Source organism: Misgurnus anguillicaudatus, chromosome 7 (genome assembly GCF_027580225.2).
Source record: "Misgurnus anguillicaudatus chromosome 7, ASM2758022v2, whole genome shotgun sequence".
Taxonomy (NCBI): domain Eukaryota; kingdom Metazoa; phylum Chordata; class Actinopteri; order Cypriniformes; family Cobitidae; genus Misgurnus; species Misgurnus anguillicaudatus.
In genome coordinates, this window is record NC_073343.2 from 38,088,012 (window position 1) to 38,112,632 (window position 24,621).

A 24,621-nucleotide genomic window follows, 5' to 3' on the forward strand; every position below is an offset into this window, starting at 1 on the left:
AATGGCCTAAAAAAAGTTAGGTCTATGTTATATTTTTAATATACAAATTTAAGGGTGATGTAATTACATAATGATCATTAAGTTCACAGTATGCATAATGAGAACACAAAAGTACTATTTGATTTTCATTTCAAAATTTCATGTAATGTGTACTTACCCACATGTAAGTACTTTATTATAATTTATCATGTATATGCATTTCATTGTAATTCATTTCATTTTTTATGATTAAATTAGGTAAAAGTGTTTATATTGTCACATGCAAAAACATACACTGTTAAATTGTATTCCTGTACACTCTAAAAAACATTCGACAGAACACGTGCTGGGTTAAAAATTATCTTGTGCTGGGTTAAAAATGACCCAATGTTGGGTTGTTGTTATGCAACCATGGTGTATAATAATCCAGCAGTTGGGTTTAAATAACCCAGCACGTGTTCTGTCCAATATTTATCCATTATGGGTCAAAAATAACACAGCCATTATAGCTCAGTTTGTAGAGTATGCACAGCTTTAATAGTGCAAATGTCATGGGTTCGAATCCCACATGCATAAATTAAGTTATGCATGTGAGAAACCCAGTGCATGTCTCTTGAACCATGAACTGCTCATTTTATGGACAGCTAAGAGTTAAATCCATTTGGCACAGATGGCCCCACAGTATAATCCTCTTTTTGAGGAGTCTCTCCTCCTCCTCCACAGATGAAGGTTTGCCTGTGATAATAAGCCTAATATAGTGAACGACCGTGACAACATGCGGCTGTGGTGTGTCTGTGGTTCATCGATGTGGGTGGGAAGTGACAATCCTCAGAGAGTGGGATGCCATGCTTTCAAACGCTGTGGCTGTTTTATTCTCACCTGTGTGAGCCAGAGAGGAGAGCCTTCTTCAATGTAAATGAGCGTGCTGAATTCTTACGCTGGATTACTTCAGTACTGTCAGAGTTTGGAGGATTTGGCAGTGGAGGAGAATGAATCTGTGCTCACAGGGTAAGCCAATGAGACCTGAGATACAACGTGTGGAATTAGGACATGATGTCTTTAGTGAAGAGTAACTGGTAAAATATAAAGGCCTGTTAGATGTTTTTCGAGTGGAGAGTGATGTCTGTGCATTGAGAAATTAAACTTTTATGATCAAAACACATTTGTATGGAGTACTAGTTATTATACTAGTGACCGATAAACATGTAAAGTTGCAGATCATGTAAGTCTATCTGCCATTTTCTTTATAGGCTGATTTAAAGCATTTCTTATTATGTAGCAATTTTACAATTATTTTAATGTCATGTTATTTTAGTTGTTTTTAGGTGCTGTGGCATTATTCATTATTTCTTCATGTAGTAGGTTATTTATTAGCAGAAGTTTTAAATTCCCAGTTTATTTATTCCTGTTTTTAACTGATGACCCACTTCTCTTTATTATTAGGATAACAATAAAATAGTGTCTTTATACACTACAACTATAATCTGTTTTCATTGTGTATAAATATCTGTGTTTATCACTGTGATTTCTCATAAGTAGAGGTGATAAATCTGCTGTATCCCACGAGTCTGAAATGTTTTTCAGTATCTGACAATGTGAGATCGCAGGTTTCTCCCACTGGTTCTCAGTTATTAATCATGTGTAACACATTAAAGTGTTAAGTGAACCTCGAGGGTTTACAGTTTTCTCATTAGTGTCAAATATGTGCACACCTCTCATAATAGTTTAGCTAATTAGCTCTAATTAAAACTTGTTGTGTGTTGAATTTCGTAAGAAAAGAAATTCCCTCAAGAATATAAACTTTTCTACCAAAATTGTTCATTTTGTGAAGCAAACCATGCAGGGTAAATTCGATTACATGTATATTTAAGGGCATTGTGGCTGCTGTGTATAGGATGAATCAGTATTGTCCAAACTAAACAGGACTTGTACATAACAGGGTGACATAATTGTATCCATGTTCTCATAACATATAGTGGGTCACTGTAAAGGATGTCTGAGATTACATTAAGCCAATGCTTTGGCAATACAACAGTTACTCACACTGGATGGCATGTCTTAAATAAATACAGACCTTAGTAATGAATTATGTAATGTTTATTATCCTGAGATATTAAAGTTGTAAGTTGTTCTACAGTAAGAGTAAAATAAAAGTTTAATTTCCAAAAACACAATATAATTTTACAGAAAACACTTCTGTCACTTCTATAACAAGTTTAGCTCTTTGTATGTTGGCATTACAGATTCATAATACCTGCATTGCATATTATATTAATGGGAACATTAGCATTAGCATTGTCTTATTATTGATTGCAGTCACTTAATTGAAAGGGGGCATTTCACGAGACTTTTTTAAGATGTAAAATAAATCTTTGTTGTCCCCAGAGTACGTATGTGACATTGTAGCTCAAAATACCAGATAATTTATTATAACATGTTAAAATTATGTGAGCAAAAATTTCCTTTTAAATGCGAATTAGTTTATCTCTGCACTAAATGGCAGTATCGTGCTTGAATAGTGCAGAGTAAGGGGCGGCATTATCCCCTTCTGACATCACAAGGGGAGCCAAATTTCAATTACCTATTTTTCCGCATGCTTGCAGACAATTTATTAAAACTAAGTTACTGGGTTGATCTTTTTCACATTGTCTATAGAAGCTCTGTGGACCCAATTATAGCACTTAAACATGGAAAAAGTCTGATTTTCATGATATTTCCCCCACCAGGTTATGTTGAAAACCAGTTTAAAACAAAAATAAAATGTTCTCATAGTTTCCACCTCATATTGCCCGTGTATATGCGTTTTGCAAACATTTTTAAGCACATTTTATTAACACAAAAGGAAATTTATAATAGCGACTGTCAAGCTCCAAACAGACCAAAAGAGAAAAGAAAATGTTAATAGGTACTCCTCTTCCTCACCCAGAGCTGTGATATGGATTCACAGGGGGCTTGTAATATATAAGCATGAGTCATATTTATGGTGCAATTTTTCCTTGTAGTAAAGAAAGGCACATGTTAAATTGTTCTCAGTTGACTTTTGTGTTATACTGAAAACCTTGCAAGTTTAAGTGCAGAATATTTATTATATTGACTGGGCTGAATCTCTGAGCAGAAGTGTTTTGAATTGTAATATTTAGTGCATCAAATTTTGAATGTCATGTTTGTAACAAAAACTTCAAGGATTCTTTGGGTATCAAGAAGCAGACTGTACTGTTCTGCACATCTCTGTTTATGCAATCCTGGTCTTGCTGTTGTGTGTCTAACGCTTCTGTAGAGTTCAGTGAGATCTCAAGATGATTAAAGAAGCTTTTGGTTCTATCATTAGCTACCAAAGGATCTGATTAGTGGTTAGAGAGCTGCATGAACTCAGTTTCTGTAACATTCATGTGCATGAATGATATACCTGGAACACTACAACATTCCTTTTAGCCAGATATGTATACTGTATATATACACACTCACCTAAAGGATTATTAGGAACACCATACTAATACTGTGTTTGACCCCCTTTTGCCTTCAGAACTGCCTTAATTCTACATGGCATTGATTTAACAAGGTGCTGAAAGCATTCTTTAGAAATGTTGGCCCTTATTGATAGGATAGCATCTTGCAGTTGATGGAGATTTGTGGGATGCACATCCAGGGCACGAAGCTCCCGTTCCACCACATCCCAAAGATGATCTATTGGGTTGAGACCTGGTGACTGTGGGGGCCATTTTAGTACAGTGAACTCATTGTCATGTTCAAGAGACCAATTTGAAATGATTTGAGCTTTGTGACATGGTGCATTATCCTGCTGGAAGTAGCAATCAGAGGATGCGTACATGGTGGTCATAAAGGGATGGACATGGTCAGAAACAATACTCAGGTAGGATGTAGGATTTAAATGATGCCCAATTGGCACTAATGGGCCTAAAGTGTGCCAAAAAAAAAAACATCCCCCACACCATTACACCACCAGCACCAGCCTGCACAGTGGTAACAAGGCATGATAGATCCATGTTCTCATTCTGTTTACACCAAATTCTGCCTCTACCATCTGAATGTCTCAACAGAAATTGAGACTCATCAGACCAGGTAACATTTTTCCAGTCTTCAACTGTCCAATTTTGCTGAGCTTGTGCAAATTGTAGCCTCTTTTTCCTATTTGTAGTGAAGATGAGTGGTACCCGGTCGGGTCTGCTGCTCTTGTAGCCCATTCGCCTCAAGGTTGTGCGCGTTGTGACTTCACAAATGCTTTGCTGCATACCTTGGTTGTAACAGGTGGTTATTTCAGTCAAAATTGCTCTTCTATCAGCTGGAATCAGTCGGCCCATTCTCCTCTGACCTCTAGCATCAACAAGGCATTTTCGCCCACAGGACTGCCACAGACTGGATGTTTTTCCCTTTTCACACCATTCTTTGTAAACCCTAGAAATGGTTGTGCGTGAAAATCCCAGGAACTGAGCAGATTGTGAAATACTCAGACCGGCCCGTCTGGCACCAACAACCATGCCACAGTCAAAATTTTCAGGAGATTGTCTTGACCAATAGACAAATAGAAAGGGATGACTCTTGAAAAACTAAATATTAATTATAAGAAAGAAAAAAACCTTATGGTTGTGAAAGAAAAATGGAAAATAATTAATAAATGGTTAAACTTTAAGATACTTCACAAGGGTATTTAAAGCAGCTAATACTGATTTCTGAAATATCATTTGGTTAAACATGTTTGGTAAAAACTTGACATTTGCATAAATGTGCTCCGGTGTATCTCAGTGGTAGAGCATTGCATTAATAATGCAAAAGGTGATGGATTCGAACCCAGGGAATACACACTGATAAAAAAAGTGTATACCTTGTAATGCACTGCAATGGGTTTGAATTTTAAATGTTTGCTGACTGAGAAGTGTTAGTTTCATATGTTGTCATTTTCACTTTACTCTTCAGTTTGAAGTGACGTGGATGAGAGATGCAGAGAGCGACTGCAGGTTTCTTCTGTGATGATACCCATGAACCTCAGCAGTTACCTCAGCCTCCAGCGTCCTCCATCACCTCCAATCTGACCTCGGCCACACCAGCTAAGAGAATCACCTTTTACAAGAGCGGTGACGCTCGGTTCAAAGGCGTCAAGATGGCCATTCACAAACGCAGCTTCAAATGCTTTGATGCATTATTGGATGACCTTTCCCAAAAGGTCCCTCTATCTTTTGGAGTGCGGACCATCACGACACCCCGGGGCACCCACAGCATTAAACATTTAGAGCAGTTAGAGGACGGTGGCTGTTACCTGTGCTCCGACCGCCGCCACGTGAACCCCATCAACATTGAAGCCATGGGTAAGAGTGCGACAGTCTGGCATCATCACAACGTTCGCAGGAAACCCTCTCGACCCGAGGACGCCCCCTATGGTCACCAGAACCACCATCGACATCCAAAAAGGATCATACTGGTAAAGAACAACGACCCTGCTGTGAGACGCTCCATCCTTCTGAGTAGAAGAACCGCTCGCAGTTTACGTGTCTTCATAGAGGAGGTTTCAGAACTCATGCAATGTCACGTGAAGAAACTTTACACCCTGGAGGGACGCAAGGTCAGTGGGGATTTTATTAGTGTTTTAAAAGGGAGGGACAAAACCACAGACCCAATGATTTTTGTGAGATGAGTAACATTATAATGGCTTTGGGGATAGTTGTGTTTACTGCTGGTCTGATTTGATATATCTCTTAAAGACAGATCCATTTAGCATTCCCATTTATCTTAATGGCATTTGCTTGGCTGAATGCAGCCATCGTTTCTTTATGGTCAATCAGTTTTGGAAACAATGTTTCTGAAGCAATAGGAGGAGCTGTGACTAATGACTTTTTATCAGAACTCCTTTTAGCTGACAGGGTAAAAAACAAGACAGGTGCTCTCCAAAAAACAAAGATCACATGAATGTCTCATAAAATAAAAAAAAATTGATTGATGTTGCTTCCTTTCAAAAGCAAACGTAAGCCTCTGTAAACATAAAGAAAGAGTCAGGGGAGTGACCAGTGCCGGCCGGTGACTTTTTTCTCGATGTTAGTGAATTCAAGATATGTGTTCGGAGTGTCATGTGTGTTGCTTGTCATGTCAAAATATGAGTTTGTTGCGTCATGTGAATCATGTGCATCATGCATTATCTCAAAATAAGTGCCTGCTGCACACGTCGAAATTGTTTAAGATAAAAGAGACATTTGCAAGACTAATTTAAGACTAAACTCTGATTACACATGAGATTGCGAGGATCTTGCAAACGTAACGTCTCTTTTATCATAAACCCATTCGAAGACCATGTCTCAAAAATTCTGAGATAACAAGCATCAACCATTCATTTCACTATGATTTCAATCTTTGACATGATCTTACTCAGTCAATATTAAAGATATTAAGGTTATATTTTCACTAAACTTTCTTTAAATTGTGTAGATTGATTTGACGTAGAAAAGAGTAAATCTAAAAAAATACTTTTTCACATGCAGGGTCATATTTGATGTGTTTATTTACTGACCCTGGCTTGACTTTTTAAAGTAATTTTATGCCAAAAATCATTAAGATCATTAAGATATTTTGTAAATTTCCTACCAAATATATATTTAAAATTTATTCATCATTAGTAATATGTGTTGCTAACGACTTCATTTTGAACAACTTTAACTCTTTCACCGCCAGCGTTTTTAAAAAAAGTTGCCAGCCAGCGCCAGCGTTTTTTATGATTTTCACAAAAGTTTAATGCCTTCCAGAAAATGTTATTCTTTAACAATATATCAAATGAAAGAACAGACCCTCTGCTTTCAAACGAAAAAAATGTTTCATCCTACCTTTTCATAGAGTTCCCGAGTTTCATAGAGTTTTTAGAGCGATCTTTAAAACAGACACGGACACGCAGCTGCTTTCCATAGGGCAATACTTCCGGGTTTAAAAAGTTGCGGAAGGGCGCCACCTGGTGGATAATAGCGGTATTGCGGAAAGACAGAAATACTCGTCATTGGCGGGGAAGCGTTTTAGGGGGGATTGTTCTGGGTTCGGGCCTAAGGCTAAGCCCGGAACCCTCTCCCCGTCAGGAAGCGCTCCGGGCTCAGTCCATTAACGAGCTCGGAGCCCTCTCCTCGGACAGCACGCTAAATACGCACATTAATAACTTTGTTCTGAATTATTTGTAAGTGTGAACTCATGAAATCGTACATATTTTACGAGTTGGCTAATTCGTATCAGTTCATACGAAGTTAATCGTGCAAAATACTATTCTTATGAAAAAAACAACGATGAAACCCAACCCCTAACCCCAACGTCACAGGGGTCAAGGCTAATCATACCAAAACTTACGAATGTGATCATATGAATTAATACACATTAGCCAACTTGAATTCTCATGAGAGAGCGTTACATTTGCACAATATTTCGATTTTTGGCACCCTCAGTTTCCAGATTTTCAAATAGTCGTATCTCAACCAAATATTTCCCTATCCTAACAAACCATACATCAGTGCTTATTTATGTGTAAATGTATAAATCTCAATTTCAAAAAATGACTGGTTTTGTGGTCCAGGGTCACATTTTAGTCTCATATGAGGAGGCATCATACTGTATACTTCATTATCAGGTCAATTCTCTGTTTTATCAACAGACTTTGTTTTTTGTGTGTTTTTTTGTCCATTTTTGATATATTGTGACTATTATGAAACTTGTCTACAGTATGTGAGCAGATCATTTCTATGAGGATATATGAGGATACATTGCAGTTAGGATGTTGTCTTTGAAAGCAGCTGCTTATGTAGACTGTATGTGATGCCATTTGAAACAGAGGCATTAAACATTTATCTTAGCTTGTTTTATGTCACTTGTCTGATGTCTGTTCATTTTTCTCTATAGATTGACAGTATTCAAAGTCTAATGCAGTGTCCCAGTGTTTTGGTGTGTGTGGGTCGAGAACCCTTCAGACCTCTGCTCATGGAGAACTCAAAGAAGCTCTCGGATGAAAGGCTCCCGGGAATGGGAACAAGATCTCGGTCCAGTGTCTGCAGTGAAGGCCACGAAAGCAAAAAGAATGGTAAACGCTGTAAATATTTTACCTTATTGTGTGCATGGGTGAATCATAACAGCGATTAACTCTATCTACCCACGTGTCTTTAATAATAGACTATAAAACAAACACTTATCTCCAAGCTTTGTTATGCAACACGGATGAATCAAGAACCTTTTTATAAATTAGTTGTTTGATGAGGTCATTTGAATTATAATTATTGTGGGGGAATGCATGCCAAAAGCTTTTTTATTTTTATTTTTTGCAGTTAACTTTGGCCTGGAAACAAAGAAAAGCATCATCCATCCAAGATCAGACTCTAGTACAAGGTCGACAAGATTCTCTCTTTCTTCAGAAAAGTCCTACCAGAATGAATTATGCACGACACCTGGACAGTCTGCCTGCGTCAGCACCTGTCCCTATATTAAAGAAGTAGCGGTGAGCGATGACATTCAGAAGAGAGTACTTGTTAACAAAGACGGCAGCCTTTCTGTTGAGATGAACGTTCGTTTTCGACTCTTCAGCAACGAGACACTCCAATGGTCCACTGAGATCAAGAAACTGAACAACGGCGGCTCTGTGAAAGAAAGAAATCAGCATTATCATCAGGCTAAAGCTGAGTATTCAGAGCCAGACTCCATCTGTCAATCCGAGACCGAGGAGACCTTTGCTACAAAGATGCATGAGAAGCGTCTTGAGGAATCGCTTTGTCAGAACTGTTGCAACCACTGCCAAGAATATGACATTTGGAAAAACCCCATGCACAAAAGCCCAGGGGGCTGCAAATCACCAAGTTCCAGTGGATCTTCTCAAAAAGTTTCATTCAAAAAGACATCAGTGGATAGCACGCATACGATTTCTCATTCCAGTGAGGAATACACAGAGCATGTGGTGGAGAAAACTGTGGAGGAAGGCGACACGAGAGTGGAGTACTGCGCAAGAAGTCGTTGCTGCAATCGCAGTGAAATATCAGCAAGCAGGAGGTCACGGGAGGACGACTGTGAGAGTAACACTAAAAGTAAATGTTTTTGTCCGACAACGCATTATAAGATTACAGAGGACCGGGCCATCTTCACGGTCAACAACTCACCCAAAGTGCATGAGTCTTTAAAGGACAATCTGGATGATGATTACGATGACCTGCCTCCAAGCATCTCACAAGCTTCAAACCGGTCTCAGAGTGACCATGTTGAAGGTGATACTGGGTCCAAATGCATTCATTGTCGTGCCTGCCGGACCTCACCAAGATCTAATTTATCCCCTAGACCTCCTAGTAAGGCATCAAAATGTGCTTCTCATTCTTTAAGATCCAAAAAATATACAACTAGTTTAATGGCACCAGTAGAGCCAGGCGGGGTGGTGGATCACAGGGTAGATTCGTCTGCAATTTTAAACGTCTCCTCCAGATCCTGTGTATGTCATTGTGAAACTAAAACCTTAAGTTCATTCGCATCTGGTAGGCAGCGACAGGCTGAGGATAGATGTGAGGATGACAACATGCAAGAAAATGGACCTTTAAGTGCTATGTCAGTAACTGCAGACCTGCAGGAAAAATCTGGCGAGGCAAGTGTGTGCTTGTGGTGTAAAGGACTGGGGAATCCCAAGGATTCAGAATCACAGATGGCTAAGAAAATTACAAATGCTCAAAACTGTGAAACTCTTCATAATTATGCATCAGATGAGGAAACCACAAGGCAACGTTCTGAGACTACCCTGTCAAAACGGTCAAACTGCATCGATCATGAAAAGTGTCCTATTGGGAAGTCAGAAGTGGAAACTGCTGAAGAAATTACCAAGAGTGGCGTGTTGGAGAAATCACTGGCATCTGCAACCAAATCGGAACCAAGCTGCATGTGTTCATATCGAGAACCAACACTAGTGTCAAGTCTGTCAGAAAGAGCAGAAGTTGATGTAAAACCACGAGAGGAATCAGTCAGCCCAATGTGTACAAATTTGGATATATCAGCTTCATCGCACCATATGACGTACCATAAATCAAAGGCTGCTTATTCAGAGCAGGTGAGAACACCCAGCTCGTCTACTTCAAATGATTTAGAGGAATTGCCATCAAAGTTACTTCATTCTCAGGGTGATAAATCACAAACTGCCGCTGCACAAATATCTACCATGTTGGATAATCACTGTGGACTCAACACAGGTTTAACTGAAGAAGTCGGTGCCATGTCCAATAAATCAAACCCATCCTCTGAACACCTACACCATACATCACAGGAAACAAAGAGCTCTGTCAAAACCTGTTGCAAGTTAATAAAGACAAAAGCGAGTGTGAAGGCATCTGGGAAACATTCACACATGCAAAACAAAGACAACCGTAATGATGTTTCTGCCACAAAATCTAACGAGAGAGTGCCTAGTGTAAAGTCCTGTAGGTCCCACGAATCAAGCCGTAACCATCCAGAAAACACTGTTACCTCAGCACATGATAAAAAAGAAGAAATTGTGTCAAAGAGAGCCAACTCTCAAAAAGCAATGTCTCAGACTTCTGTGATTTCAGGAAAGTCTATCGCCTGTTCTGACCGATCCATCAAACTATCAACCCCTCATGCTCCTGCATCCCAAGAAATGAGGGATGACAAAGACGTGACACAACATACCTTAACTGTGACCTCTCCATTGCCCAGGAGGTCTCCATCCCCAAGCAGACCCAAGTCATCCAACACTAAAGTTAAGCAGACTAAAAGCAGGACATCAAGTGGGATGTCAGTCAACTCTAAAATATCGCAAAGATCCAGTAATTGTCATTGTCACACCTCTTCGAGTAGTCAAAAAGAGGATGTTAAAGATGAATCCAAGGAGAGAGATGTGAAGAGATTGTCAGAAAAATCACAGCTTGACAATCACATAAAATTACATTTGGATGAGCCTTTGAGCCCAACCTCAACAGCATCTGTATCTCTCGGCCTACCTGAAGAACACAAGTGTGATGACCTTGAAGAACAATCCACCAGTGATATATCAATCACCACAGAGATTGCTGGGTGTAAGTTGGTGGTTGTAAATGGTGTGGATATTAAGGAAATGCCAATGAGTCCTACAATATCAGAAAAGTCTCATCGCAAGACTCCTCTGCAAACACTCTCACCAGTCTCAGCTGCAAGAGTCAGGTCAGCGGATCCGAAGACAAGACATGGAACCCAATTTAATGGCAACAACATCAGAGCCTCATCTCTGAGTCCTCTGTCAGTGTCATCTTCACATAGCCGGGGAAGTAAAAAAAACACGGTTATGAAAGGACGTGAGCGAATCACCAGCCAAGTGGAAATGACTGACAAGGACAATGCATCCAACAAGATCCCTTCACAACATCACAAAAATGAAACTATGCCAGCAAGTGGTTGTTTAAAATCCTCACGGGCTTCTGAACATTCAGAGAAGCCCAAAAACAATCAAACTACTAAAGAGACTGAAAAGATATCCAAGTGTTCCTCACATTGTAATAAAGACAGCCACAAAACATCTCAGCCAGACAAGACATTGGTAAAAGAAGACGCATCCAGACCAAATTCAGTGGAGATGTCTGATGTTTTCCAAAAGTGTAGAGGCCTGACACAAGAAATACAAAACAAATATAAATCATCAGACTCGAGCGATAGCGTTTCATCACAAGCCGTTTCAGCAGCAGATCTGTTACGAGAGATAGTTGCCACTGCAAATCCAACAAGTAAAGGATCAAAGTCAGTCGCCTCCAGCAAAAATGTCAATAAATGCAGTCGTAAAAAACACAGGGAAGACAGCAACGCATCAGAGCACAACAATGAGGAACAGTTTACTATCATGCCATCTTGTTTACCAAACGCTTCTCCTACAGAAGTTGTTAATGAGTGGCTTAGAAACAATCCTATTGAGGGGCCTGCTTATGAAATAGATGTGGAAATGACTAAAAATATTACTGAGACTCAATGTGAAGAGGAAGTTTCAAGGGACAAGAGTAAGGAACCAGAAAGCGTAACTGAGGTCGAAGAACCTCATGAGGAGGAAATCAAGGATCAAGCAGGTCAGCTGGAGAACAGTGTTGAGGCACAGTTGTGTAATAAAAGACCACAAGTTGAATTAAACCAACTGGATTCTAGTCCTCAAATATTAACCAAAAAAGAGTGTGTAGAAAAACAGCGTCAGTCTGTTCAGGTCATGAAAGTTTTACTGAGTCCAAAACTAAACAGATGCAGTAGTTTACCTGAGGTCTCCCCTGTGCATGGCAGAAGATTAACTCAGTCAGCACAGGGGCTTCTCGACTGCCTTGCGAATTTACAACTGATTGACTCAGACTCTAAAAATGATACACATTCAAAATATAATGAAGTCACGACCATCCTACAGTCGCTATGGCTACAAGAGCCTTCTGAGGATGAGCTGAATAAGCAAACCGAGAAAGATCAGTCAGCAGAAGATGAATTGAACCTGCAGTCTTCATCTGGAGTAGATGTTAGCAGCGGCTCTACGGGATCTGTTAAAGGCGTAGTAGAAAAATCAGAGATGGCGCAAAGTAAAATATCACCATTACATGAGGCCTTAAAACAAGACAAAGATGAGGCTTTGATGGAAGATGAAAAAACATCTACAGCTGACCCATGTGAAGGTATAGATGCCTCTAAAGTCCTCTCTGATCCGACAACTCCAGATATTGCAGAGCGAGTCCAGGGCAGTGCAGTGAATAAAGACATAGATGATACCCAGGAAAATACTGCCACTAAAGAAGATGATCAAACACAACAGGAGTCTTCTAACAAAAGCTCAGGAAAAGAAAGCGATGTGATGAAATCTTCAGAAAATGCAAGCTCGGGAACTCCACCATCTGTTCAGAGAGCTCCACTTACTAAAAGAATTTCACAAGACCCAAATCCCGTTTGGATGCTGAGCTTATTGAAGAAACTAGAAAAACAGTTCATGTTACATTATGCAGACGCAATGGCCGAGTTCAGAGTAAAGTGGGATTTGGACGACACAGAGATGCTTAACACAATGATCGGTGAACTGAAAGCGGAGGTACATAAACGGATTCAATCGAGCATTAACCGAGAACTCCAAAAACTCCAAGGTAGAGCCGGCAGGGGTCCGAAACCACCAGGACAAGTTTTGTCTAGAGAGTCTACTGTGCAAACCCAACAGAGGCGCAAACGTCTTCGGGTGATGCGCAACACATCTATCACTTTGAGCGAGGACAACTACACAGCGTCTGGCACAGAATATAGCGATCAGCGCAGCGATGATGAATACTGCCCGTGTGACGCTTGTATGAAAAAGAAAATGGCGTCCAAAGCGGTCCAGCGGTCTGAGGCTTTGAGCTTGGCCCCTGTTATGATGGAATTCGATCTGCGAAAAATACTACAAATGAAAAAGGATCCAGCCAGACCCACCGAACAGAAGGTGAAAGATCAAACCACTGCCAACAGGATCTGCACAGGTGATAAAGAAGACAACGACTCGGAGGTGCTTTGTGAAGAAGTGGAAGAAGTGAGTATCAGCCATAGCAATAAGGTTCAAGATCTTGAGAGAGAAGACAACATGGAGGCCATTGACAAAGATAACCAAGATGTTTGTGCAGACCATAAGACAAAAGATGAAGTGGATGGATGTAGTGGTGAAGCTTATGATGAAGAAGAGGATGGGAAAGATACAGATGGAGAACCTGGGAATAAAGACATTGATGAGGAAGCAAAATTAGATGGATAATTATTAAGGATGATCCTTAGTAGAAGAGAATGAGAAGAAAGATTGAGACATTGCTAAGGTTGAAGATGTGGAAAGGATACTGCAGGGGATGAGAAAAAAAGAGAACATTGAGACAGACATTTTGAAAGTCAAGGAGACAGCGTAATGATTTCTATACAGCCATCAGACAGAGCGGTGAGTTTCATGGACACCATAAGGACATTGGCAATGGACTGACTAAATGGCAGATCTCACCTAAGATTAAAAACAGAACCTTTAAACAAAAGAAACTGAAGAATATTATGATGATATCTGATATTATGAGTGAGTCTGTCTGCTACAAAGAAAACTTTACAGAAGATATTTATATTGTATGTTCTTTCTTTGTTAATGTCTTAAAGGTATTGTTTTAGTGAAACTCACCCAAAATGCCACAAGTACTGGATTTTTATTGACAATTAAAATATTTTAACTTGCAGTGTGGATTCAAATACAAAGAAGAAAATACTGTACTTCATTCATTCATACTTCTCAGGGTGCTGAAAGATATTATAAAGGGTATGCAGTATAGAAACAGTATGATAAGTTTATACGCAAAAGATGGCTTATTATGTTATGAATAAGGTTACGAAAATAAAATATGTAATGATAATAAGATATTTTAATAATAAGCTAGATTCATATGAGATTCTTGGATCAGTGAAATCAGCAGCAACGTGAAAGCCTTTTCTCATAACTGTATATTCCAAATGGACTTTTATTGAAGGAGACATTTCACAAGACTTTTTTATGATGTAAAATAAATCTTTGTTGTCCCAGAGTAGTTTAGCTCAAAATACCCCACAGATAATTTATTATAGCATGTTAAAATTGCCACTTTGTAGGTGTGGGCAAAAATGTAAAATGTTTTTAGGTGTGTCCTTTAAAATGCAAATGAGCTGATGAAATGCAAACACTGATCACCATAATGGTAGTTGGTTGAAATTGAAACTCGATTGTACTGTCAATTATTTTCTCTCTCTCTCTCTCTCTCTCTCTCTCTCTCTCTCTCTCTCTCTCTCTCTCTCTCTCTCTCTCTCTCTCTCTCTCTCTCTCTCCCAATTATAGCACTTAAACATGGAAAAAGTCAGATTTTCATGTTATGTTCTTTTTAAATTACACATGTTTGGTTACTGATAGTATTTCACATCCCACAACATCTTGCTATGTCTGGTATTTTAAGCATCCTTTACCGATAATGTTGTATGTTGCTATTTTTAATTGGAATGAATAAATGCAACTCTGTTTTCGTGCAACATGTTTGAGTTCGTGCTAAACCAGAAGTGTGTAATTACACTTAACCTGCGTCATGAATGTGCTTTCATGTCTTACTGTGACCATATAACAAATATCATGGCACATGGCCTGAGAGTTCCTATAAACATCTGTGCCATTAAACTGTTGTGTGGTATTTTATTTTTCAAGTTTACTTGATTTAAATAGTTTCTCTTTGCTTTGGCAGAAGTTGACCTGAAGGAGTAGTCAACTTCACTGTTAGTCCTCTATTCCAGTGGTTCTCAAACTTTTTCAGCGTGCGGCCCACTTTGTGTACGATGCATTCCTTCGCGGCCCCCCCAAAGAAAAACAGTTCTAAAACTTCACATTTTAATTAAACAAAACATTAACTTATACAAAGTAGTGCTGCCTTATTTTTTTAGGTTTAATTTCACAGAATTCATGATAAATAATGTATTTTATAAAATGTCATAAAACTGGGGCCCCCCTTCCACCATCTCGCGGCTCCCCTGGGGGCCCCGGACCCCAGTTTGAGAACCACTACTCTATTCAGTGCCGTGAGTTTGTCATCTCACACCTTTTATTGTAGGCATGAAAATATCTGTACGAGAATTTGTGACCCTGCCTTTGTAAACCCAGCTAAAGTCATTTTTTGTGATATTTACTAAAAACATCCTGCATAATGTAAAGAACATTCAGTGAAAATATAATCCTGATATCTTTAATATTGACCAAGTACGATCATGTCAAAGATTGAAATTAAAGTGATATCAATAAATAAAATCAAACTTTATTGCTCCAACTCTCATCAGGAGTTTGTGAGACCTTAACCTGGGTTTCACAGACAGGGTCAATGAGAATTTCATATGGATAAGGATGGACTCTTTTGACAGCAATGCACTTAAAACTATCAAAATTATAATAATATAAATAATAAAATAAAGTATAAATAATTTCTTTAGAGTTGAGCTGCCTACAGAGTTCATTCATCATTTTAATCTTATTATCTTTGTAGGTGGAGTCTCTTTGGCGGGTAAGAGGATTAGGGTTGGATAATATTAGTACAGCTATTAGTTAATGTTAAACAAATGTAATTTGTAAACAGTGATTATAAACAGGTAAATCTTCCTGCTCTTTTAAAGCATATTTACACAAAACATTTAATCTAGATTAGATCAGGATTAATAAAACCATATCTCTTAAATCCCAGTGTGCTGCCCCCTGGTGTTTGGATACACATGCACGCGCACACCCACATGCAGGCAGGACAGAGATTCATATCATAAATCTGGCGCTGTTATGGTAACCTTGTCAAATATTTAAACCAGTAAGTTCCTGTAAGCATAACATACATCTGATAAAGTATTAGATCATGTTGCCAAGAAAATATTCAAAGCTGTTTAGACATTTATGTAATGCACAAAACTAAAGTTTTCAGAAGGAAGAAGGAAATCTCAAAAGTGCCATTAACAAAGCAGATATTTTAATGAATAAAAGGCTTTAATCAAGTCACAGAAAGTACTAGATCCTTCAATAAAAGTTAATAGAGTGCATATAAAACATTACATTCATCACAATATGACCATTCAGATGAACGATCAGGTGTCATTTTCACAGCAAACAAGACTCAAACAATCATTCAGTAATTTAGCAGCATTACTCACAGATGATTTTATCAGTCAGAAATAAAATACTTATTTTTTTCTTGTCAAATCGAAACGTCTTGTTCCGGATCTTAGCTTAACACAGTTAAATCACGATTAATAATACTAAAGTGCCGCTTGAGAAATACAGTATGTTTAAGAGATTATTGTCGCAGTTTGTACAAATAATATGAAACCTGTCAAGATTACCACCAGTGACCAGTTGCATAAAATGCTTAATGTAGTCTCACAAGTTAGTCATCTTTTTTTTCAAGAATAGTCATAACTTTTACATAGAAAGGCATATTGATCTACTTTGAATCCAAAAAGTGTTAGTAATCCAAAGGTTAGTCTTAAAAGAAAACACCACCGTTTTTCAATATTTTACCTCAATTTAAACAAATTAATAGATAGGCCTACCTATCTTTTTTCAATGCATGCACTTTTAATCTTTGTAAAGCATGTGTTCTTGCATGTGTTAGCATTTAGCCTAGCCCCATTCATTTCTCTGGCTCCAAAGAAAAGTTTTATTTTGTGCCACCATACTTAAAGCCAATTTATACTTTTGCGTCGGGGTTACGCCGTAGGGTACGCCAGACGCTACGCACGTAGGCAACGCCGTCATGAGCATTTATACTTCTGCGTTTGTGTTGCTCTGCAGTTACACTGCCGAAATGAGTAGGAGGAAACATAATGCATTCACGCCGACCAATTACAGATCTTGCGGTCTGCGTCGTTTCGACGTGTAGTTACATTTTTGAGGAGGTGCACGTCAGGTACTGCGAAGGGTACGGCGACAGGGTTCGCGTCTATGCGTATGTTACGGCGTACCTATAACGCGCACCTAACGCAAAAGTATAAATTGGCCTTTACTCGTGTAACTACTCATGTAAGAGTCTTTAAATAGGGAAAACATGGAAGTGTTTGGTGGCTTCTAAATGCATCCCTGTTTGGAGCCATAGGAATGAATGGGGCTAGGCTAAATGCCAACACATTGATGAAGCGCTGTACGAAGATTAAGTGCACGCATTGAAAAAAGATAGGTATGTATTCATTCATCTAAGTTAAGGTAAGAACTTGGTAAACTATTGAAAAACAGTGTTTTCCTTTAACCAATTGCTAGTTGGTCAGACTACAGTAGTTAACTAAATCTTAAAGGGATAGTTTTTAATTTGAGTTTTCTGCACTACTGTATAGAAGTGAATGGTGACGGAGGTGGTGACCTAAAAGTGTTAAATAAATAACTCCACTTGAACTGTGTTTGTTTTTGTGTATGTCTTTAGGACACGTAAAATATACGACATGATTTGAGTGGAGTTTGGGTCCTCTTGAAACATGAAGAGGTGGTCACCATCCACTCCCATAGTAACCCCAAACCCCCAAAATACTTAAATAATAATAATAGAAATAAAAAAAATCTGTGCCTGAACAAAGAAAAACACTGGGGGATCAAACAGGATGAGAATGAGGAAAGTAAATAATGACAAAGTTTTTGTTTTTGGGGAAATACCCTTATAACTTATAACTATAAATATGTTTATGCAATTGAAAGTTGTGAGTGATTTGTTATTTTATAAATGTTATTTCACTAGATATGTGTGTTTACCATGCTACATGTTATGTAAGTACTGTAAATAGATACACATTGGTTACATATAAGCTAAAGTGTCTGATATTTGTAAATTGTTCATTCAAATTCAGGTTCGTGAACAAGAGCTAACAATTTCTCCCGTAGTTGTGTAAACGTGGGTCTCTCGGCAGGATTTGATCTCCAGCACAGCTGCATAATTTCATAAAGTGCTTCTGGGCAGCCCGCCGGACGCGCCATCCTATGTCCTTTTTTAATGCCTCGTATGTACGTCTGTTTGTCTTGGCCTGAGTTTGTAAAAAGAAGATCACAGCAGTGTGATGAAAGGTCATCCTACACAGATTCATTACATTGGTGACACTTTACAATAACATTAGTAAATGCAATAGTTAACATGAGCAATATAGTTTTCCAGCAATTATTCATCTTTTTGTTAATGCCAATACATCTGTTCATGTTTATTGTGCAGTAAAGCTAACAGTTAACTTTGATTAATAAATGCATAAATTAACATAAACTAAGATTAATAAATGCTTTAGAAGTATTATTCATTGTTAGTTACATTGTACATTAAAGACACAATATGTAAGATGTTTGCAAAAAAAATATCCAAAAATCACTAGCACATACAGTGTTATGTTTTGTTCACGTTTATTTTTACACTATCTCAAATGTTTATCAACAATGTCTAAACACAGAGAATTTGCCGTTTTAACCAGCGTTACGGCTTATTCAAAAGGGTACTTGTCAATAGTGTCAAATCTGGGTTATCCTCAATTTCTGCTTTTACTGTCATAGGTGTGTTTCACTTAAAGGGGCCATAGCACAAGATTTCAAATAAATCTTTGTGAAGTTTTAGCTCAAAATACCATATAAATAATTTATTATAGCATGTTAAAATTGACACTTTGTAGGTGTGTCCAAAAATGTGCCGTTTTGGGTGTGTCCTTTGACATGCAAATGAGTTGATGAAATTCAAACACTGGTTACAATGATGGTGGTTTGTTGCAATTAAAACTCAATTGTGCTTTTCTCTGTACTAAATGTCAGTGCTGTGGTTGGATAGTGCAGATTAAGAGGCGGTATTATTATAATAAGAGCTCCTTATGACATCATAAGCAGAGCCAAATTTCAACAACCTATTTTTTCATGTGCTTGTTGATCTTTTTCACATTTTCTAGGCTGATAGAAGCACTGGGGACCCAATCATAGCACGAAGTATGACATCAAAGTATCACGAGAGCGATTTAAAAGCAGTACTCTTGTGATATTTTGATGTCATGTGCCAATCGATCTGCTAGTCCTTGTAGCGTGTAGCATCCTGTTGTGCCCAACTGTGGGCTTACATTGTTGCTGGGTATAAAACCTTATTTCATTATTTAAACATGACTTGTTAATCCTGTCAGATCAATTCCTAATGGCATTAAAGAGGTTATGACATCAGGAATCAATTTGGCCTTGATCTATTGATCTACAACAGGTCTTGGTATCATTAATACGTCCTGAAAGTTTCACAGAGCTTGTCAACTGGCGGCCCGTGGGCCAAAAGCGGCCAACCATCTTTTCTATCATATCTTTATCAGATTTAAAATCAGCGTGGTTACTTTAAAGCCATCAGTACACTGTACATGACAAATGACGGACGATAACCCTGCGTGGGGTGCCCACCATCTGCAGGTGCATAATTTTCATATCCAGTTTGAGCTTTGGATGTTTTAAAAAACAATTACTTGTGCAACTACCAACATGCGACACATATAATAGGTAAAAATTGCACGAATTTCTATAAATAGTTTTTTTTTATGTATTGTTTTCTCATTTTTCCCCCTATTCTTAAATCTTTGTCGCTTTGGGTTGGGGTTAGATTTGGGGTTTGGGTTAGGATGTACTTAACTTTTTTATGTATTGGTTTCTACATGTTTTTCTTCTGCTTTTAAAACTATTCCCACCTGGAGTTGGGGTTTGGGTTAGGATGTCTAAATATGTAACAAAAAAGTAATTCTAATCCCAACCCCAAGCGACAATGTTAAGAAAATATGAAAAAACAATGAGAAAACTATACATAAAATGACACGAAAAAGACATTCGTGCTCAAGGCACAAAAAGCTGAATTTCGTGCCATGGACACAAATAAATTAATAAATTTTCTTGACTTCGGCCAAAAATGATATAAACCCATGATTTACTCATCCCCAAGCTGTCCGAGATGCATATGTCCATAATTTTTCAGACGAACACATTTTCAGGTATTTTAGATAATGTTTTAGATCTTTTAGTTAATCGAATGTAAAGTTACAGGGTCCACGTCCTTCAAGTCTAAAAAATGTGCATCCATCCTTCACAAAATAAATCCAAACGGCTCCATGATTATAAACAAAGGCCTTCTGAGGGTAATCCGTGCAGTGTTGTTGTAGATATATCTGAATTTTAAAACTTTATAAACGAAAATAACTAGCTTTCGGTAATGCTGCCATCTTAGTCGTGTCCGCATTCAAGATGAGAGCGTACGCAGTTTATGGAGGTTTCTCTGCTGCTCCGAATTTTGCGTACACTACACTGATACTCTTTCCTGAATACAGAGGAGTTTAAGATGGCAGCGATACCGGAAGCTAGTTATTTTCGTTTACAAAGTTCCAAATGTAGACATTTCCACAACAAAAGGACGCAGATCACCCACAGAAGGCCCCTGTATTTATCATCGTGGAGAGGTCTGGACCCACTTTGTGAAAGATAGATGCACACCCTCCGGACCTGAAGAACGTGGACCACGCAACTCCACATTTGATCAACCGAAAGATCCGAAACATTCTCCAAAACACCTGAAAATGTGCTCGTCCGAAAAACGATGGACATATGCATCTCAGACAGCCCGTGAGTGAGCAAATCATGGGCTCAATATAATTTTCTGCCAAACTATCTCTATAAAGGAAAAACAAATCAGACTGTTTCAATCAAAGGATGAAAAACAGGGTGGGAAAAGGCCATAAATAACTTAAATTTGTATGTTTCTCAGCAAAAATGAGAACATAAAATAAAAAATGGCATGACCCCTTTTAAGGCAAAGATTCCAACACTCAGCCGTTGTTTAGTGACCTCTAGTGACAAAAATTACATATTGTGCCTTTAACAAATACTTTATTATAAAGTTTCATTGTTTCATTTTTAGTGTTTGGATGTCAGTTGTGTTTACCAGGATATGGGTCATCTCCATATGTGACGATTTCAGTTAAGAGGATCCCGAAAGACCAGACGTCACTTTTGCTTGTGTAGGGTTTGTTCTCAAATATCTCAGGGGCCATCCATTTCACAGGGACCCGAACACCTGCCGGTCAAACAGAGCTGTTATTTTTTCTAGATCTTTTGGCATTTTAATCTTATGTTTACATGTATGCCAAATATATCTCACCTGATGCTATTGTTTGGGCTCCAGAGAGAGTAAATTCTGCAAGTCCAAAATCAGCTATTTTACAGGACTGCATGTCGGTCAGGAGAATATTTTCAGCCCTTAGATCTCGGTGAACTATTTTATTCTCCAGGTAAATCATTCCTTCTGTAATCTGCAAGAATAGTTATCACACTGTTGAATACATTTGAAATGCATGAATATTGTCTTTTTTTTATCATCAACCTTGTAAGAAATCAAATACCTGGATTGCAAAGTCCATCATGAGTGAAAACTCCACATCTTGTTTCTCTTTGTGTTCTGAGGAAAGACAGAAACGTATTTTCTGCAAATCCATTTTTTTAAGTATCCACGACATAAAATAACGTTGATTTTGCTTTAGTTATGTCAACTTTATATCAGTAGTCACTACAGTTGAAATTAATTGTAAATCCAAGTAACTTAAAATATAAGTGCAAAAATACTCTTTTTACATGTACACTAGATTTAGTTTCGCTTACCGATGAGAAATTTCTTTAAACTGCCATTTTTCATGAGCTCTGTGATGATACAGAAAGGTTCACCGGTCGTACAGACGGCGTACAGCTGCAGCAAGCGCTCGTGACGCAGATTCATCATGATTTCAATCTCTGTGCTGATATTTGGACTGACATCTAGTAAAGCAGGACAGAAAATATGATCACGGTAAAACCAGATAAACCTTTATGTGGCACTTTTCATGCACAAAAATTTATCCTATTACTCATAACAAACCCTTGCTTTTTGTTTTATAAGATCAGTTTTAGATTTGTTAGAAAAAACTATTATGTTGAACCAACAAACAGTTTGAAAAGGCCATTTTTGTACCCTGTTCAAATGGTATCAATATGTGCATATTTCTCAGAAAATTAATATTCTCACCTTGCTTGAGTTGAATTGTAAGCTGTAAATATTCCAGTTTTTACCTTTAAATTCTTTAATGGCCACGTCTGTTGTCCCGTTCCACTTCCCATGCCACACCTCTGCAAACTCTCCACTGCCAAGTTTCTTTATTTTGGTTAATGAACTTCTGTCTATCTCTCGATCTAATTGATAGGAAAGTGTGGGAGGAGCCGGCAGATCCAGCTGGAAGAGCAAAGAGCAGATTGGAATTCAGTTGGGAACGCTGCACTCTTACAGATAAAGGTGCTTCACGGTGCCATAGAATATCCATTTTTAGTACTTTGGTTTCATAAAGAACCTTAAATAAAGATTATTTGTGGTGAAAAAGGTTTATCAGATTATAAATGTATGAAATAAATGGTTCTTTATAAAACGTTGACTAAATGTTTTTTGTGGAAGAAAAAATTTTTATTTTATGACAACGCATTATTTTTAAGAACGTGGGAGCCATTGAATCAATCAATATACTGTACTAACCTTTATACAGGGATTGCTGAGTTTCACACAGAGTCCGTTCTGGGCTTCAGTGTAAAATGTGACTAACTCATGCAGGGTCTTGAAGGGTTTATGATGAACAAGGAAAAACCTCTGGTTAGATTCTCTCTGCTTAATCCTGTAATGTCGAGCATGAGGGCTGTTCTTCACTTTAAAAAAAAATACAGGATAAAATGTGTTCAGTCACTTGAGAAGGGCGAGTTATTTTGGCTCATGGTGTGTGTGTGTGACATGTACCTGACAGATAATACTGATTGTTTTCTTCTGACTTCCACACGAGGAAGGCACCTTCATCGTTCTCTAGTCTCATCAGACATCTCTTCGCCTCGATACGCTTTTTAACATTCTCAAAATACCATCTGAAAATCAGTGCATTTTATTGTTGTTTATTTTTAGTTTATGTCTAAAAAATGTATACACTGTATAAAAATGCAGCATGAAGTAAAAACAATTTGGTTTTGTAAGTCAATTCAACGTACTATTTTTAAATTAAAGTAGCATAAAAATCAATGTTGATTTGACAAAAATGCTTTTTTTTCTTTGTATGACATGCATGTTCATGCACATTTCTCTATTTCACCCTAAAATTGTTTAATTGTAATAATGCAAAAATTTCAAAACATCCTAATAATCCTTAATATAGCATCTTTTTTTATTTTGGGGGGCAGATGAAATATGACAGGCACATTTGTCTTAATCAGATTCCTTAACAAAAATACTATTAAATTCTTCAGAAGAGCAGTCAATAACAATGACAGTATTGTAGCAACCAAAGCAAAACTCAAAACTTGTGAAACTGGACAGGCGGGTGCATTCTAGTCTCGGTCACAGCATTAACTACGTTAGTTTATAGAAAGCATTTTAACACAATAAAAATAAATTCAGGACTTACGGTTTGGCCTCCAAGCTATTCGAAGGTTTAAGAAAGTCTCTAGGCACATAGCCTTTTTCCTCAATAAAGCCTCTAGATATTGTTGTATGTTTCTTCACAAACACCCAATGCTCATTCTCTTCAATAATCTCCAGAATATCTCCTTTCTTCAGATCTAAATCCAAGTTTGTGCGAGAGCTATAGTCGTATATTGAGGTATGGTTAAAATTACGTGTGATGGGTGACTTCACACTTTCCTCCTTCTGAGGGCAACACGGGCAGCAGCAGCCATAAGAGCACACAGAGCTCCACATGTTTACCTTGTGTATCTGCTGTGTCTAGAATAATGAAAACAGCTGTGGCGTAACTCACTACATTACCATCTCACAGCCGTCCGACCGGTTCTCCCAACCCGAGTTACTGTCAGTATAGGAGGTCAAGGAAGTTCTTGATGAGAAAAATCATATAGGAACTCCCCAGCTATGTTGATTTAACCTAAACTCATAGCGTGCAAAGCTAGAAAGCTAATATAGTGTCAACAACAATAATTATTAGTTGCACAGAAGTAGAGTTTTGGTTTCTTGCCATTGTTTCCCTGTTGGTCTTTCTTGTAAAGCACTGTAGAATAGCGCTGTAGAAATAAATTGGTAACACTATATGATGGGGTTGTATTATAAACATTAACTAACATGCAAAAATAAACAATATAGTTTTTCAGCATTTATGAATCTTTGTTAATAGTTAATGTCA

The 24,621-nt window shown here is 38.1% G+C and overlaps 3 protein-coding genes across 3 annotated transcripts in view; 1 reads left to right on the top strand and 2 right to left on the bottom strand.

The window, feature by feature from the left end:
* ephx2 (epoxide hydrolase 2, cytoplasmic) overlaps nt 1-24,621 on the bottom strand; it is a 129,647-nt gene that overhangs the window by 30,245 nt on the left and 74,781 nt on the right. The gene's annotated exons all lie outside the window — the stretch shown is intronic.
* On the top strand, nt 577-15,112 carry rp1l1a (rp1 like 1a). Its single transcript, XM_073869899.1, has 4 exons — nt 577-987; nt 4,912-5,554; nt 7,855-8,032; nt 8,274-15,112. The coding sequence occupies exons 2-4, from the start codon at nt 4,934-4,936 to the stop codon at nt 13,694-13,696; spliced, it is 6,222 nt and encodes a 2,073-aa protein (XP_073726000.1). The 5' UTR covers nt 577-987; nt 4,912-4,933; the 3' UTR covers nt 13,697-15,112.
* LOC129417679 (tyrosine-protein kinase Src42A) lies at nt 16,274-24,593 on the bottom strand. The gene is made up of 9 exons (XM_055172507.2): nt 23,893-24,593; nt 23,238-23,359; nt 22,983-23,149; nt 22,529-22,688; nt 22,085-22,237; nt 21,829-21,884; nt 21,588-21,738; nt 21,372-21,503; nt 16,274-18,468 (listed from the first exon to the last, which is right to left on the bottom strand). The coding sequence occupies exons 1-9, from the start codon at nt 24,183-24,185 to the stop codon at nt 18,281-18,283; spliced, it is 1,422 nt and encodes a 473-aa protein (XP_055028482.2). The 5' UTR covers nt 24,186-24,593; the 3' UTR covers nt 16,274-18,280.